This window comes from Fistularia commersonii, chromosome 24, assembly GCF_037954325.1.
Source record: "Fistularia commersonii isolate RoL2024-O1a breed Wild chromosome 24, RoL_Fcom_v1.0, whole genome shotgun sequence".
Taxonomy (NCBI): Eukaryota; Metazoa; Chordata; class Actinopteri; order Syngnathiformes; family Fistulariidae; genus Fistularia; species Fistularia commersonii.
Window position 1 is genome coordinate 5,875,479 of NC_141307.1, and position 18,366 is coordinate 5,893,844.

Below are 18,366 nucleotides of genomic sequence, written 5' to 3' on the forward strand. Positions count from 1 at the left end.
TAACAGAAACACACGGGCACTGAAACCGAGCAGGGAGGCTTTTCCACAGCGCATCGCTGAAAATGATATTGTAATATGCGGCCGCTGCGAGGGGGAGAACGAGTACACCTCTTAAGGAATCAAAATGAAGGCTAGAAGGGGTGGAAGAGAGGCGCGGCAGCGTCGTCTCAGGTCCTGGATTATGATTTTTCAAAAGTCGCGAGGGCTCTTTCTCAAAGAAAGTCCTCGGTAATGCGGTGAAGCCAAAGAGACAGGATGCAGAGGATCAAATGTGCCGGAGTGGTGTCATTCATGTGCTAAGTGCTTCATTATATGCCTTCTGTGCTTTTGCAGAGATGTGCTAAATTTCGCATCCTAGGTTGCCAGTTTTTTGGGAACAAAAGTTTGATGGTTCGCTCTATAAATAACCATGTTAAAACCTTCTGAAGCAGCAAAAACACAAAATGGGAGGGAAGGCAAGATTGGAAAGAGTTCACTTTGCAAAAATCAGGCTTCAGATAAGGTTTAATATGTCACACACACATTGCTTTACATTGCACATGTGCAACATATGTAAATGTTTTCCTCCTTTTTTTATAAATTATGCCCTTTTTGTCTCCCCTAGACAACCATGGTGTCATTAGAGGGCCTGACGAAGGTGGTGGACCCCTCCCAGCTGACGGCGGACTTTGACGGCAGCCTCGACTACAACCACGACGAGTGGATCGAGGTGAGATCGCCGCGGTCGCGTTCATCTCGCTCGAAGTCCCGCAGAGCCTTTCGGAATCCACCGCTGTAAAAGAAACCGCGTATGGTTGGAGGGCAATTGATTCTGAGCAGTTGGAGCACTTTTTACTCCCAAGTGTTACATCAGCACGCTGGAGTTTTCCACATAAAAAATAGACGTAGAGAGATCCGCCAAGCGTTCGACGGTCTGAGCGACTGAGAAATGAACTTCAGCCGACTGATTTGTCAATTCCGTTAGACGTCGAGATTGACGATTTTATTCCGCTTGTTTTACATACGAAGAAAATAGGACTTTGCGTTTCTGTTCAGTGGAGTGAAATATCGATTCACAGGCACTACAGTTTTTCACAGGGGTTACGTTCCAAAAAGAACCCGTGATAGGCAAAATCCGTAAATACGTGTATTTATTTTTTTTTTACAATTATTATACAATTAAATGCTCTATTATACATGGCTGCTGTTGTACTTATGTTTTTTTCTTTCTTCTTTATGGAACGAACGGAAGATTCATTAATTCCGTAATGCCGACCTACAGCCGCATAGCTTTTACCTTCCCTTAGCAGGTCCAGAAGTTTAACTTTATCTGCGATAGATAGCATCTTCCGCTGCCTTTTGGGCCCTGCCGCAGGTGCTTTTGTCGGTCCAGAGCGTTTTGTCAACATTATGGGTTTTAGAGAAACTCGAAATTGCAAGAGAATTTGCACGTACGTAATGTAAATTTGGCAAGCTGTTTTACGTACGTGTATATATTAAACTGCAACGTTATTGACGCACAGGTAGAGAAGAAGCGGAGTGACTTTTTAGCCAATCAGAATGCAGAACACAACGCACGATGGGAATCCAGGAAGTAGCGAAACCGTGAAAAGTAAACCGCGTGATAGCGAGGGATCACTGTAATGGGAAAATGAACTCCTATTTTTCAAAGATTTGATCGTCTTTGCATTCGTTCTGGCCTTTTGTTTGCCTGCAGGCTCAGGATATTTTGCAGCCGTGCCAGATTTCGGTTCAAGATGGGATCTGTAGGTTAAAGATTTTTCAGACATTTGAGGCTAAAAAAAAAAAAAAGGTAAAGATGCAGAGCTCGAAGAGCGGCTGCCCTGGAGGTGACCGAGAAAACCAGAAGAGTGCGGTGCTCAGTGCAGTTCGAGAAGGCGTCTGCTCTGCATCCTGATGGAGCCCAAAGCCGGGCTGAGCAGAGCAGGTTCATCATGCACTCAAAGACAACTTGCAACTCGGTCCAAAGTGAGAGATTATCAGAATTCGAAGAGTGAACGGAATTCCCACGCGGGTCAATATCCTCAACAAATCAATGGTTAACCCGTGATCCCGACCGCTGAGCTTGTCTCGGTCATTTACCGCTCGGTAAAAATCCATTGGCTTTTTTTCTTGTTTCCATATTTTGCCTCTGTAATGGAGAGCTGTGTTAATTCGCACACCGGAGCAGCTTTACACCCGTGCAGTTTGGTTCTGTGGGGACAAAAACAGCAACAGGATGATGGGAAGCAAAGATTAATACGTTGGATTCAATTATGAACAATCAGCAGTTAAATCAAAGCAAATATAAATTATCCATTTTTTTTATCCATTTTTTTCCAGTTTTTTTTTTTTTCGATTTAGATTTTTGCCCCGTTTTTAAAATCAGAACAAATGACAACTTTTAGGATGCCTTTGTCGCCAGTAGATTTTTTTCAGTGGACTCTGGATTCCTGGAATCAAAAACAGGGCCTGTCCAAAAAAATTGACAGGTGTTATTGATTGATTGATTAATTTATTTACTGATTTAATTTTTGAATCAGGTACGTCTAGCATTGAATCAAGGATGTCTGGACTACATGCTGTCTCAGAACAGCAGTGTACAAGACCATCCTGTTCAAGCTTAAAAAATGGTTCAATAAAATTTAAGCCCTCGTTCCCAGCAGATCTTTATGTCCTTCTGGTGGCCCGTAAACTCGGTTCTGTTGAATCCCACCTAGGCGCGTTCCTCATTCGTTGATCGTTCGTCTCCAATGCAAATCACGTCCAAAAGACTGACACCGTTGTCTTTGTACGCCGGTTATCATCCGCTGTGCTCGCACCCTTTCCAAGTAAAACAGCGGCTTAAAAGAGCTGTGTGGGCACCACGCTGCACCTGTCTGCTGACATGGGGGAGAGGGAGGAAACACAGCTGGTATCACCTCTGTGGAAAACATAGATTGATGTTGGTTTCATAGTGTTTCAAGAAAACACTGGGAGCCGCAATTACTTTTTGACGTCTAAAATAAAGGTACCACTGTATATGTTGCTTTTCATTAGCTTTACACTTTGTATAACAAGTGTGTCGTGTGTTGCTTCTGAAATTCACAAAGTGTTACGGAGAAAATTAAATTTTATTTATGTAATGAACTCATTTTGAGCTTTGGGCTTTCAGAGCGTTTAGCGGAGCCTTGACCTGAATTTTAAAAATAAATCGGGAAAAAAAATCACTGTGTCATTAAATAATAAAAAATAAATATTTGCAAAATATCTTCATAGATATTTATTTTACCTGGTTTATGGGACTTCTGCCCCTGTACTTCTGCGCAAAGCATCTGCAAATCGGGACTTTACCGGCTGGCGGGTATACCGGCTTCCGCGAGTGTGACGTTATTTTGAGCGGCGAAAAATTGTAAATATAATTTGATTTAATTTTTCAAGATCACAATAATCTTCCAACTTAGAACTTAAAAGTTAAAAAAAGGAATTAACACAAATGAAATACACTTCAATTAAATACTTATGATTTATTTTCCCGAGCCACTCGGAGCCGCAGTGTAAAGATGAAAGAGCCGCGGGTTGCCGACCCCTGCTCTAGCCCATCCCAGCTGTCGTCGGGGTGCACCCTTTACTGGTCGCCAATCGCAGGACCGCATAAAAAGACAGACAACATTCACTCATTCGGGGCAATTTTCCCAATTTTTTTCCAATTAACCTGCCGCAAATGTTTGGAATTATCCTTAATTCAGAGAATTTTCAGGGTCGGTTAAAATCATCCGCCTACAGGAAACCCGCTGGACTTTGCCTGACTGCCTTTTTTTTCTTATCCCTTGCTTGACCAGGTGCGCGTGGCGTTCGAGGAGTTCTCCGGTCACGCCACGCAAATGCTGGCGCGACTGGAGGAGATGCAGGAAACCGTGTCGAGAAAAGATTTTCCTCAAGACCTGGAAGGAGCCAGGAGAATGATCGAAGAACACGCCACGTTAAAGAAGAAAGTCATAAAAGCTCCGATAGAGGAGCTAGACACCGAGGGACAGAGGTGAGGGAGAACTTTGGTCTCCGTCTCTGCCGTGTGGCACAAACGCAGAAAAGTTCCTCCCCGTTCCTTATTTCATGCACGCTTCTGCTGGATGATGACATAAAACCTCTTAGAATTGTCTGCAACTGTTATTTAACTGACACGTAACATTGGATGTCGGTCAAACTCCGCTGCGGGTTGTTAACAACGGACCCGTCAATTTTAGTAGATATACTCTAGTATTAAAAGCCCAAAAGGATCATTTATTGTGAGTTGTGTGTACAAAGCTGTTGTAACGTGATAGCGCTCTGCACCCGTCACGTTTGTCATGGAAACTATGTGAAAGAATCAATAAAATGACAGCACACATTAAACTACTGTTCAAATCCCTTTCCAGGTTGCTCCAACGAATCCAGAGCAGCGAGTCTTTCTCCAACCGCAACGGCGGCGGCGGAGGCGGAGGCGGCGGCGGCGGCGGTAGCAGCAGCGGGGTCTGTAATGCCGACACCCAAGGACTGGTGCCCCGAATCACCCAGCTGCTGGACAAGCTGCACTCCACCCGACAGCACCTCCACCAGGCCTGGCATGTCCGCAAGCTGCAGCTGGACCAGTGCTTCCAGCTCCGCCTTTTCGAGCAGGACGCAGAGAAGGTTAGAGTCGGAAGGGTGATCTATAAGAGCGGCCGCTGATCCCCGCAGGGCTCCGGCCAGTATCAACAAAACCTAATTATAACACACTGAAGCATCGATTTGTGCCGTTTGCAGAGCTCGTCGGGTCCTTTTTTTTTGTTCCGGCCTCTAAACTTGTGCATATAACCGTTGTAGTCGCCGCAAACCTTCTTCCTGACCGCCTTTGGAGAAAGTGAAAGAAATCCTTTATCATTCGGTCCCTGTCGCGTTTAATGCTGAATTCCGTATGTGTGTTTTCAGAAAAAAAAATTAAAACAGGAGAATCTTTATTTTTATTCTCATTTTGAATCTTTTCGCAAAAGTCAGTCACAGGCTTAAACAGCCTTAACACATGTTTTTTTTTATTAGTTTTAAATTACAATGTGGGTCTAATTTGACACTGAACGGTTTGAGAGGATGGATGAAAATTCCACGGACATATTGACGCCACCGTTTCTCTGGTGATGTCAAACAGCAATGTTACACAAAGGCGTCTCTTTACGGGTTATACAAAGAAATGTTTTATGATTAACAGCATGACTTGCATATAATCTGTTAGAAATGAGCTTCACTGTGTATTCGGGTGCCTTTATTTGTAATGGCTTAGCAGTGAGCTGTTTATAAAGGCAATACAATGTACTGCTAACACTGAGATTTTTGCAAATGGTAAATAAGTCATAATTTAACCATCCCTGCAATGGTGAGCGTTTGATAATCAACGCATGTCTGTGGCACAGCGCGTTGAATACGTCTTGCAGTTGTGTAGCTCTTAAACTGGGTAACCAATGCGGTTGAAACAAAATTGTGCTTTAACTGTTGCTAATACTCTTAGTTCAACTGGCATGAAGAAATCCTCTGTGTTCAGTCTAACTTACCTTCGGGTACAGAAACGTCGTTCCGTGCTTTAGCGGGGCCCTACGGCCGGCGAAACGGTCGAACATCTCCCGCTCCCGGTAGGAGTCGGACTTCGAAACTCATAAACTCCGTAATCTATGTTTGAGTGAGTTGCATAAAATAGCAGGTTGCAGCATCACAGAAAGCTGCAGTCTTGGATACACTGCAGTAGTAGGAGCTTGTTGCTAGGACACCATAGGCCACCAGTTGTTCTCGCGGAGAGCCGTGACGATTCCCCTAACGGAGACTGTTCATTTGTCAGCGTTCCGGCCTGGAAAGATGACAACTCTTTGCACACCGCTGCAAAACAAAAACACACCGGTTTATCTGCACCGCTTGTTTGTGCAACAACGCGGTGCGAGGTAACGGTGCGCGCTCACCTGAAGCGTGTCTCTTCATTTGACCTGCAAATACATGCGTGTGTTTTGTCCCTTCCCATGTCTCAGATGTTTGACTGGATCATGCACAACAAGGGCTTGTTCCTGGCAGGCTACACAGAGATCGGCAACAACCACCCCCACGCCGTAGAGCTGCAAACACAGCACAACCACTTCGCAATGAACTGCATGGTAAGACACACACACACACAGGAACACACACACATGCACAGATTCGCAGCAGGAGGCAATGCTTTTCCGCCCACTTGGACTACGGAGTCCGTTCCCTGCTCTGTATAATCATATAGTTATCGCACTTAGCGTCAAGCTCTAGTTCTGAATTTGGGTGTTTGCTTCGAGCTGCCTTCGCCTGTATTCACTCGCTTATTTTCTGCGTGTTACTAAAGGCAGTCTGATATTAAGTAATCTTATCCTTTATCCAATGTCAGCATTATGTAAGCGTTATGAAACTGTCGAGAAGAGGGCACCGTCTAGCTGCGTCACAGTTTCTGTACCCCCGTACGGGAGACTAGATCCCAGCTTTTTGGCCACGCTCTACGGATCGAACGGCGTCATGAATCGATCGAGCCGCTGTTTTACCAGCGACCCCTGGTCCGCGCTCCCTCCGTCTCCCCGTCTCCGCAGAATGTGTACGTGAACATCAACCGCATCATGTCGGTGGGCAACCGGCTGCTGGAGTCCGGTCACTATGCCTCCCAGCAAATCAAGCAGATCTCCAGCCAGCTGGAGCAGGAATGGAAAGCCTTCGCCGCCGCGCTGGATGAACGCAGCACGCTGCTGGAAATGTCCGCCAGTTTCCACCAGAAATGTGACCAGGTGAGACAACAAAATATAATTTGCATTTTATCTGACACCCGGGGGACGTTAGACTCCGGTCGCTTGTCTTCCCAACAGGATCGGGGATCCTAGTGACTATAATTTTAAGCCTGCCAGCGACATACGCAACCTCCGATACTACGATACGATACGAAGCGTGTCCTTTTCAAGTATTGTTCTCAAATCTCCGCCGATCGCAGGCATTCTGGCCTCCTTTCCGTATTTCTTATTGTTATCCATGAGGAAATGCCCCCTGGATTTTCCCTTTTTTTTTTTTTTTTTTTAAAGGTAATTCTGTCAGGCTGCTAGCAATAGTCGCTGATGTTGTTTTCAAACCAGCTGAAAAATGGATCTGTGCGTTATTAATGGCTGACCACAGTCACACAGGCCCCTTTTCTGACTCTAAAAATGGCTTCATTAAGTCTATACAACACGGCATATGTGCCACATTAACATATATTAACATAAACACATGCGGTACATAAGTGAAGCATTTCTTACCTGCTGTTATTTCTGTCCGCTCATTACGGAAAAAGCAACGAAGGAACATGGGTGGTACAACTTTTGTGAGCTGGAACATTGCCATCATCACGCCAACCTTTCATGTTTGTGAGCTGAAACAGAAGCTGTGTTTTTCCAGAGCTTTTGCCACAGCCTCCCCTCACATCACTGCAATTTTTTATTTCAATGTCTCGCTTATGTTTTTTATTCCAATTATTATGTGGGGGGATGTTTAAAAGGGAATAATTAGATGGAGGTTATTTCATGACTTAATATTTCTTTAAGCCAGACTTAATGTTTTTTTTCCTGCCCTCCTATGGAGGGTCTAAGGAAAGTTTTTGGAAGTCGCCGCAGGCTGAAGAACGACCCCGTCGACCGGGATAAATCCCGTGAAATCGAGAGCTCATTACTGGGGCTGGGTGATTCGGAACGAGGCAAAAAAGAGCGAGATTTAGTCGCCCGCGCTTTGTTTTTGAACAACACAAATAAACAGAGCGCGTCCCGCATCGTGACGAGTAGTTTACCTCCACCCTTTTCCCAGGGATTCGAATAAAAGTCCTCTGTAACAGCGTCACAGCTCAGGCCTGCACATTAAATTGATTTTCTTGTCGTTTCCAGCTGTTTATGGAAAAATAAAATCAACAAAACGATACAAGGGCGGATGCCGACCATGAAATAATGTTACATTACATTACATTGCATTTGGCAGATGCTTTTATCCAAAGCGACTTACAATAGAGGACATAGGGACTGCAAATACACTTGCAAATACACGATGCACAGGAAATATACAGAACAGTAAGCTTGGGTTAGTGAGTTTTTTGGTTTTTTTTTTGACAAAGACATACACAAACGTACACACACACACACAATAATGTCACACATAATGTCAGAAATGTAAAAAAGAAAAAAAAAAATAGAATAATCAATTTGTAATGCATCGCAATAAAATGATATTAGACGTAAAGAATACACTGCCCAGCCTCAATTACAACCATCCGCAGTGAAATGTGTCTAATTGTAGCCTTGAGCCCGTATAGAGCGGCGACCTCCGGGAGATTTTTCGTAATCTCTTTCTGTTGTGATTCTTCAGATAATCACAAGAGTGTGAACGACATCTGTTTTAAGAGAGTCCGTGTCAATGTACGGCCGTGTTTTTGTTCCCCGTCAGTACATGAGTAACGTGGACTCGTGGTGCAAGGCGTGCGGCGAGGTGGATTTGCCCTCCGAGCTGCAGGACCTGGAAGACGCCATCCACCATCACCAGGGCTTGTACGATCACATCACCGCCGCCTACTCCGAGGTACCTGCTCTCTTAAAGCGACTCGATGGCGAGCGAGCGCGCGCCACATTTCGAACCCAGCTCGTTTTGCAAATGTACTTCCGGACTTTTTAGTTCCTCTCCCATCAGCCGCAGGGAATCTCAAAATGTTAAACCATAAAAAAATAAAAATAAAATAAAATAGAAAATAAATATTACCCACTTACTGTAAATCTAATAATTCATCTGTATATAAATTCATAACTGTGCGATATTTCATTTCATAACATCTGCATGTGCAATATTTTTTCATACTTAAGACCTTAAGACACTTTATAGCCTTGACTTGTTACTTAGACACTTTATAGTTTTATTTGTATGTCTTATTCTCCCCCATTTTTTATACTGTTTATAGAATTGCCTACTATTTTTTATTATTGTTATGTTTTACTTGAAACTCTGGCACACCAATTTCCTTCGGAATAAATAAATTTGTTCTTATCTTATTCAGACACGACCTTGTATGATTGACATCAAGGCTCAGTTTAAGGGGATCACAGGGTTCATGTTGAAAATGACAAAAACAGCTAAATTAGGGAAAAAAAAAAAGAAAACGGAAGTATCATAAAGAGGAACGTGTTTCTTTTTCGGCATATCTGTTAAAATCCCGGAACGTGACACGTTGTGTGAAATGTAAAGAAAACGATCTATTTTTAACCAAAGGTGAGCCAGGACGGCAAAGCCCTGCTGGACAAACTGCAGCGACCTTTAACCCCTGGCAGCGCTGACTCACTGACAGCGTCAGCGAATTACTCCAAGGCTGTTCACCATGTCCTAGACATCATCCACGAGGTGCTGCATCACCAGAGGCAGCTGGAGAACATCTGGCAGCACCGGAAAGTTCGGCTTCACCAGCGTTTACAGCTCTGCGTCTTTCAGCAGGACGTTCAGCAGGTACATCCCCCCCCCCCCCCCCCCCCCCCCCCCCCCGCTCATCGCCGCCGCCGTGATTTGACCTTTCACACGTATCCGAGTTCGTATCGCACGTGTTTTTTTTTTTTGGTTTTTTTTTCGCATTTGATTTTAATTTCGGGACAGAAGTTAATTGCTAGTGTTTATTAGTGAAATATGAGCGGGTCAGAGAGTAATTTGAAAATAGCAGGGTTGTCTACTGGTTAGCGGGATTCTTCTCTTAATAGGGGGGTTTGTAAAGAGTCGCAGCCATGTTTCCTCTCAGAATTTTCTGGAGAAAGTGGCAGGAGGCGTCTCTTCTCACCCCTGATGCCTCACCACGGAAAAGAACATCAGGTTCTTCGAATCCTAATGTGTTCCTCAGAGACGCGGCGCGGCATTTGTAGCGTGACAAAATCAAAACGGTCCGGGATGATAAACGTCTTGAAACGCCGTCCCGAAATCGTGGGTATTGCAGACTGTGTTGACATGGCAACCGTCGTCATGGCGACTCAATTGGGGCCATGCAGATGCAGCGGGTCCATTAACGCTGTGAAGGACAGAGTGCAGAGAGGCGCTCGTGTAAAGAGAGGCTCGATCCAGTGCCTCTTACAACGCCGGTCAATAGTCTTGCCGTCTTTTACTCTCTTTTACGTTATCGTCGATACATACCTCACCGCCGAGCCATCCCTCACGGCGCCCTGTAACGTTCATCGCAGGTGCTGGACTGGATAGAAAACCATGGCGAAGCCTTCCTCAGCAAACACACGGGGGTCGGGAAGTCTCTCCACCGAGCGCGAGCCCTCCAGAAGCGGCACGAAGACTTCGAGGAGGTGGCACAGGTAGCTCGGCTCTTTTTGAGTCGCTCAAGAAAAGCGAAAGCGAATCGCGTGTCCTGAAACGCTGCGCTATATCGTGATTATAATGCTGAATAATGTGCATTTTGCAGATTGGTAATGTGTAAAAAAAAATTCAGCAACCTTTATTAAGCGCTCTGCAACAGTGAAAGAAACTCACATGCAATTGAGCCTTGTAACAAACAACATTTCAATATTAAGATGCTAATGAATTTGATTTAACTACGCAGAAACACCAGTGAGAAATAACCCCGAACCTAAAAGAAATGACAATTAATTTACTTTGCAATTACCCCGAGGTTTGAGAAAAAAGCTTCAAGTTTGTCTCTGTATCAATTAGAGCGATATATAATCAGATTGCAATCGCAGCAAATTCTGAGTAACACAGTAAAGTGGCAGCGCTGCTGGAAAACACGTTGAATGAAACAAAATCCAGTCATGGAAAACATCACGAAGAATGCGAGAAAAGCAGCGTGTCCTGGAAAATTATTTAAAATGTTTCCCCGAACATTAAAAGTAGATACACGGCTCATCATGAGGTGCATTTGATAGCATTAGTTCATGTCATTTTGAAATTAAAACTAAGGCACTTAGTGCATAATGAGTGCATATTTTGTCTTTTTCAATCACTTTGCATGACAGAAAAGGGATAGTTTGTCTATTTACTTGATAAATCACAGTAATTATTAGAATATTGGATTTTATAAAATATAGCTTCGGCCCTTACAAAGACAAATCTTCTCAGCCCGTCTGGGGAGCAACATATTAGTGTTTCGGACCGATCGTCATTCTGTCGTTTTGTGCCGCCGTTACAGTATGTTTTAATGGTTTAGCCTGATCCCATAATTGTCCCACGTGGCCTAAGTGCTCCCCGTTCACTCAAAGCTATATTTTTCTGCTGTAGAATGTTCTGCAGCATTTTTCCAACAAACGAATGTCAAGCACCAGCCAGCTCAGCTCGTGGGTTTCTTATTTTATAAGCTTTTGCACTTATTGTTTAATTGCTGCTAAGTAAGCCTTGAACACAGCTGCAGGCCAGTAATAATATTCTGCAGGATCATCACTCCAGATGCCTCGGATAAAAAGACAAATAAAAATATATGAATTCGAATATTTTGATAAAGTTCTTTATCTTCTGTAATGCAATTAAAAAAAAACAAAAATCACTTTTTCATGATATTCTAATATTTTGAGATAGGATTTTTGAGTTTTCTTAAGATGTAAGCCATAATCAGCAATATTAAAAGAATAAAAGGCTTGCAATATTTCAGTTGATTTTTAATGAATCCACAATGTATGACATTTTTGTTTTTGTAATTGCATTACAGAAGATCAAGAACTTTATCACAATATTCTAATTTTCTGAGACAGTCCTGTAGATATATATGTTCATTCGAGCTGCCTTGGTGCGGGGCTTCTTTCCCGAGACCCACAAAAATATGCCCTATTGACTCAAATAAACTGCATGCAAATTTCGAAACAACCTTTTCTTATATGGTCCCTATCGGGTCCATTATTTGTAATTATTTTCCAACATAGCTAAAATCAAATGAATGTTTTCTTTTATTTTCAAAGGAAAAACCCCCTCTTGCAGATTTGGGGTCATTTCTAGCCAATTTGACTCAATTTGACAGTCAGTGCAAAAATGAATGAGCACAAAGATGAAGACTTAACTACTAAAAAAATATGTTCTACCCAGGCGTTAGCAGAAATGTGGTTACGGCACCAGTGCAGTAAAATGAGTCTCTCCTTTTTCTACCTGCTTCCCTTCTTCCCCTGCAAAATCGTCCCTCCTCCCGGGTTTAAACACCGCTCTCCACGTGGGCCCGCGGCGTAGAACACATACACCAATGCAGACAAGCTGCTGGAGGCGGCGGAGCAGCTGGCCCAGACTGGAGAGTGCGACCCGGAGGAGATCTACCAGGCCGCCCACCAGCTCGAAGACAGAATCCAAGACTTTGTTCGCCGCGTGGAGCAGCGCAAAGTCCTCCTGGACATGTCTGTCGCCTTCCACACGCACGTCAAAGAGGTGGGCCGCCAGGGTGATGTAATGCCATAGTGGATGTTGGATGTTTTCCGAATCGGCGACAGACACGACGGTTGCACCATCGAGGCACGTTCCGTTCAGTTCGGTCCTCATCGCGCTCCCGAATTTCCCGTCTCCCTTTCCCCCCCGTAGCTGTGGACGTGGCTGGAGGAGCTCCAAAAGGAGCTGCTGGATGACGTCTACGCCGAGTCGGTGGAAGCGGTCCAGGACCTGATCAAACGCTTCGGCCAGCAGCAGCAGACCACCCTGCAGGTGACGGTGAATGTCATCAAGGAGGGGGAGGACCTCATCCAGCAGCTCAGGTAAGGATCGCCTCGTCCGGATGATGTCGGCGCCGCCGTCGACCCCAATCCGGTCTTCAGGCGGGACTTGTTGTGAAAACGTGAACGGTGAAATCGCGGCCCGAAAATAGCAACTCGTTTTCTAGAAAGCGATCTGGGATCGGACGTCAGCGCTGATATTTATTTGCACGCAGCCTAAGGGCAAAACCGGGTGGGGGAGGAAAATGATGAAGCCCAATTCCGGGCCGTGCTTTTATTTTTTTTAACTCTTCAGAGAAAAACGGCAGCCATAATGAAACTTCACAAGGTGGGAGTTGTTGATGGGAAATGCTACGCTTTGAAATATTTAGCAACAAAGTAAATATTGGATTCACGAGTCCGATGACCACGAGGATTTAGAATCCTGACAACAGCCGATGTTGATTTTGTGTTGTTTTCAACAAAAACTCCCAAATATTTCAGCGCAATGTTGCATTTAAACAAGCGTTTTGATTCTGCAGCTTTTAAGCCGGATGTTTTTTAACATGACCGTGGATCCGTCACACATCGACGCGACGGCTCCGAGACGAAGATATCAGTGACAGAAATGCGGTCTCGGTCGACCTTCAAACGCTGTTCGAAAAAAAAAAAAAAAAAAAAACAACCGCACAAAGACCGTTTTGGGTTTCCTTACATAATCACCCTGCTGTTTCTATGAATAGAGCTCCGGCGGAGTTATTCTTGGCCTGCGCAGCTCGGGACCTTTAAGCGCGTGTAAAAGTGTGATCATTAACTGTATGCAAATGCGCGGCTGTTCAAATGACCAGACCGCCGCGATGTGCGCGAAGAAACACCCGGAGCGGTCGGGGAGGAAGTATCGGCGAGGTGGCTTCCCGTCGACCCCTGTCATCCCGCTTTGTTTTTTACCCAGAGGAACTTCTCTTCCTCCTCCCTCCTTCCGCACGCACTCCCTTTTTCCATCCTCCGTCCTCATCATCCTCTCCCCCGACGTGCCGGATCCACTGGGTATTCTTACATAAGTCTGGTTTTATAAATGCACGTCTAATTATGTGGCGGGCCACCTGGTTGGCAACTGTAAGCCCTTGCGCACCTTGCGTGTTTGAGCGCATGTTTGAGGCATCCTTCCCGCCACACGTCCCGTGGGAGCACGTCTGATTAATCAACACAGAGCTCATCTGTATCTTTTTGTTGTTTACTCATGTTTTTCCCTCATCCCTCGCGGTGTTTGTGCGCGCGAGTGCCACATACGCGCGCGTCTGTCAGATTAATGAATCAGAGCCGGTGGGACCGAAGTAACTTCCCCACGCAGTTTTGCATCTCCACGTTCCCATGCACACGCAGGCTTATAAAACATTAACCCCATACGGGGGAGCAAATAGAAGAGTTTTAAAACAAAGGGGGGAAAAAAAAAAATGAAAAACCCATTTGAAGGAGCATGAGCGAGTCCAAGGTAAACCCTGGCACAGTGGCGCTGCCGTAAATTCAAGGACAAATCATCAAATGGTGAAAAGGACGGAAGCGCGCGGATAAAACTTGCACAATGTCTTCGGGTTGACTTGTTTTCAAGGACAACCTTGCAAACATGGAGAGTAGAGATCATGTGACAAAGGGGGGACTCGCAAAAAGTCCAGGGAAATTGAAAAAAAAAATTAAAAATAACGTTAACAATTTGTGCTACAGTCAATTTATGGACGAGGCATTTGTGGTTGTTTCATATTTTTGTTTTAAATGACTCCTGGCAAACCGGCTGGCATTTTTGGTTCAGTAGGTCTTTTTTTTTTTTTTTTCTCCGCAAAGATTTATGAGCGAACTCAGACGTCGACGTCCCGGAAAATGACGAGTTTAAAGAGTGTAAAGAATCGTATCCAAATCTGACAGGGTACAATCAATAAATCAGGCGGGTAAAGGAAGCGAATTCCCAGCCGTGGCAAAGAGGTACTTTTATCATTTGGAGTTTGCATTTTCACCAAACCTAGCTGTTACCATAAGGTTTTTTCATGTTGCATAAGTTTGGTTTGAGCTGGAAAAAAAAAAAAAGAAGCCAAAAGTGCAAATCCGTGGAGAAGTATGCCAGTCGCTTAGACATCGTGACCCTCTTGGTACATTGTGGATATGTTGACCATAAAGGTTTACTTTTCACGAGGGATTCTTTGCCTGATGACTTTCTTATTTGTCCCCAAATAAGAAACCGGTCATTTGGAGTTGTACATATGACAACAAACACAGGAACCTCTGCCTGTTCAGCACAGGGCAACCGTTTGTGTGAACGTGCTAGTTTACTGCAGCGGGATCTTTTGTTTGTGTTAGCTTTTTCACAATCATGGTTCTCCACATCGCCGCTTCCTGTGTAATTGTCATCTCCCCCCCCCCACCCCGCCCCGACCCGACCCGACCCCGCCAGGGACTCGGCGATCTCGAGCAACAAAACGCCACACAACAGCTCCATCAATCACATCGAGAGCGTATTGCAGCAGCTGGACGAGGCCCAGGCCCAGATGGAGGAGCTGTTCCAGGAGAGGAAGATCAAGCTGGAGCTCTTCCTGCAGCTTCGCATCTTCGAGAGGGACGCCATCGACGTGAGTCCGCTCGGTCACACACCCCGCGTGATAACAGTTCGGGTGTTTTTCAACTACAACGGTTTTCATTTTTAATTGTAGCTCGATCGGGCCGCTTGTCTTTGTCGTTCCCGATGACCGAAAGAAGCGGGACGTTTTAAAAACGATGCACATCATCTCGCAGATCATCTCCGATTTGGAGTCATGGAACGAGGAGCTCACCGGTCAGATGAACGATTTCGACACAGAGGACTTGACGCTGGCAGAGCAGCGGCTGCAGCATCACGCCGACAAGGCCCTGACCATGAACAACCTCACCTTCGACGTCATCCACCAGGGACAGGAGCTGCAGCAGTATGTCAACGAAGTCCAGGCCTCGGGTGAGTCCGCCTCTGTTCAGACACCAGTTTGGTCCTCGACCTTCCTGTAGGTCCGTAAATAGCGGACCGATCCTGGAGTCACTGAAGCTGCTTATACTCAACCATCACTCATCTCATCTTCTTGGACACTTCAGATCTCCTAAATATCAAATTGCATATTTTAGGGCAGCGTGGCGCAGGAGGTAGAGCAATCGTATTTGAAACCGAACATTCCTGGTGTTGTTGAGCAAGACCCCTAACTGCTCCCCCGGTTCTGGTGGATGGCAGCCTACTGCCCACGGTTCATCCATGATGGGTTAAATGCAGAAAAGGAATTTCCCTATTTGGATTAAGTGGATAAATTATTATTATTATTATTATTATTATTATTATTATTATTATTTTTATTACCATCATCATTATTATTAGTATTTTTATTATTATTATCATTGTCATTATTATTATTATTATTATTTATTTATTATTATTATTATCGTTATTAGTATTATTATTATTAGTGCAAGACGCAAACATTTGTCATTTGTTCTTGGTAGTCATTGACTGATAAAATCTCAATGTTTTAACATCACAAATTGTGACGCATCATTTCACTTCAAAGAGGCAGAAAATTTGGACCCCCGAATTTATTTGACTGATTTTTTTTATTTTTTTATTTATTTTTTCCCAGATGATAAGAAGTCGCTTTGAGTATAATAGCAGTTAGACATTCATCTGCAGCATCTGGACACATTTACCAAAAAAAAAAAAAATTGCTTCAAAATTCAGCAGGAAAGGAACTTGAAAACCGGCAATTAGACGAAGTTGAAAAACAGCATTAAACGTCACGTACTTAATCCCAAAAATGGCACTAGGCTGGCACAACATCACTCCAAGTCAACCGCACATACTGCTTTATTTATCTCGCGTGTCATTTTGCCTGTATTTCATAACACCGCAATCAATACATTTCTTATTTCCCCTTGTCTCCCGGCCTCCGGTGCACGTCAGTGACAGCGTTGTCACATCGTCCATCGGAGGGTTAAATTTGCTGCTGTGCATGGTTGTGCACAGGCTCATGAGTTGGCAACATTAGTTTCATATTGATGGCGTGTAGGTGGACCAAGGTCAGATTGGCTCAGCTTTTGTGATGAGAGGCTCCCACTCACGAACCATAATAACTCATCTGTGATCTCGCACGCTAATAGGTGCTCTCTGAAGCCGCGCAAGGAATAGTTACATCACATCGTGCGGACGGGAGTGTGTTGATGCTGTCAAAAGCGCGCGCACTTTGAGCCGAATCCGCTTCGACCGATGAAAACAAAAGTGACTAATAATTAAAACCGTCGGGCAGAAGAGGGTTTTTTTTTTCGTAGCGAACGGGTTGAGTCATGGAAGGCCCTTCAATCACACGTCCATTCTGACTCACCATATTTTTGTCATTTTTGGGAGAATCTCATCAGTAAATGATAAAAATGATAGGCAGGCATCTTGATGCTGCATTGCAGTCACACACACACACACACACACACAAGCACATGCACGCACACAGATGCTTTTCAAATTCATCCAGATGTTCGTTTATTTTAAATTTGAAAATACACCGCCTTGTTTTTTTTTTAGCAAACCTCCGCTGCTCGTAATGACCTGTAATCCCTTTTATTGAATGAAAGAATCCCCCCCCTCCCCTACATTCCCTTCCCGGCCACAAGGTCTTTGAAACGGTTTCACAGCCGCCTTAATGAACCGAAGTGAAAGAACACTTCGTTCATTATTACCATCAAAAATGTTACTCAAAAAAAAAAAGGTACATAAATCAAATTGGATGCGGTGAGTTCAATGACCTCAGTAATTCGTAAAAGGGTAAGTCGGGGCTGCCAGTCATTAATGTTCCACGTCAGATTTTCTTTGTCTATAATACAACAGGAAGTAGGGGAAACGTGTCTTGGCTCCCGCAATTACTATATCCGAAAAAAAAAAGTCCCAAGTTGATGCCCTTAAGTCTGGTTTTGTTTTGACAAGCGGTCGACGACCAAGAAGATCTGGAGGACGAAAGAAACAGAAACTTAAGCTCCGCTCTCTGTGTCTGCACCCCAGGTGTAGAGCTTTTGTGCGACAGGGACGTCGACATGGCGACCCGAGTTCAGGACCTGCTGGAGTTTCTCCACGAGAAGCAGCAGGAGCTGGACCTGGCGGCCGAGCAGCACCGGAGGCACCTGGAGCAATGTGTCCAGCTGAGGCACTTACAGGCTGAGGTCAAGCAGGTGGGACACTGATAGGGCAGCGGTGTTTTTCGCGCCAGAGCTACGCAAGGTGTAGACCGGGGATGTCAAACGTACGGCGCGTGGGCCGGTGTCGGCCCGCTAGGGGGTCCAATCCGGCCAGTGGAATAAATCTACAACTTGAAAAAATACATAAATGAACTATTTATTTATTCACTATTTACTACCTCTTCCTTCAGCCGAAGGGAATATTCAAATCTTTGTACTTTTTAAGACCTTAAAACACTTTATAGCCTTGACTTTGACACTTTATAGTTTTATTTGTATTTCTTATTCTCCCTCCTTTCTACTATTATTTATTATTGTTATGTTTTACTTGAAACTCTGGCACAACAATTTCCTTCGCGATAAATAAAGTTGTTCTTATTCCTATTCTTATTCTTTTTTTTTTAAATAAAAATGCAGTTCCTGTACTGTCCGCTCGGGTTGCGCTGTTTAGTCAATGTTAGCAAAATGGCACGACACTGTGTGACTCACAACTTTCAGCAGATGGCAGCAATGCGGCTTCCGGGTCTGTAAATAG

At 44.5% G+C, this 18,366-nt stretch overlaps 1 protein-coding gene across 9 annotated transcripts in view; it reads left to right on the forward strand.

Moving 5' to 3' along the window:
* Nucleotides 1–18,366, forward strand: part of LOC147219755 (triple functional domain protein) — a 79,547-nt gene that overhangs the window by 38,119 nt on the left and 23,062 nt on the right. For all 9 annotated transcript variants that reach the window (XM_086171146.1, XM_086171150.1, XM_086171147.1 and 6 more), the window contains 13 exons: nt 605–709; nt 3,801–3,997; nt 4,374–4,626; nt 5,985–6,107; nt 6,561–6,752; nt 8,425–8,556; nt 9,238–9,468; nt 10,185–10,307; nt 12,160–12,351; nt 12,502–12,671; nt 15,052–15,226; nt 15,390–15,585; nt 17,659–17,825. In XM_086171146.1, the coding sequence (XP_086027272.1) occupies nt 605–709; nt 3,801–3,997; nt 4,374–4,626; nt 5,985–6,107; nt 6,561–6,752; nt 8,425–8,556; nt 9,238–9,468; nt 10,185–10,307; nt 12,160–12,351; nt 12,502–12,671; nt 15,052–15,226; nt 15,390–15,585; nt 17,659–17,825 (2,256 nt within the window). The remainder of the gene's footprint in view (nt 1–604; nt 710–3,800; nt 3,998–4,373; nt 4,627–5,984; nt 6,108–6,560; nt 6,753–8,424; nt 8,557–9,237; nt 9,469–10,184; nt 10,308–12,159; nt 12,352–12,501; nt 12,672–15,051; nt 15,227–15,389; nt 15,586–17,658; nt 17,826–18,366) is intronic.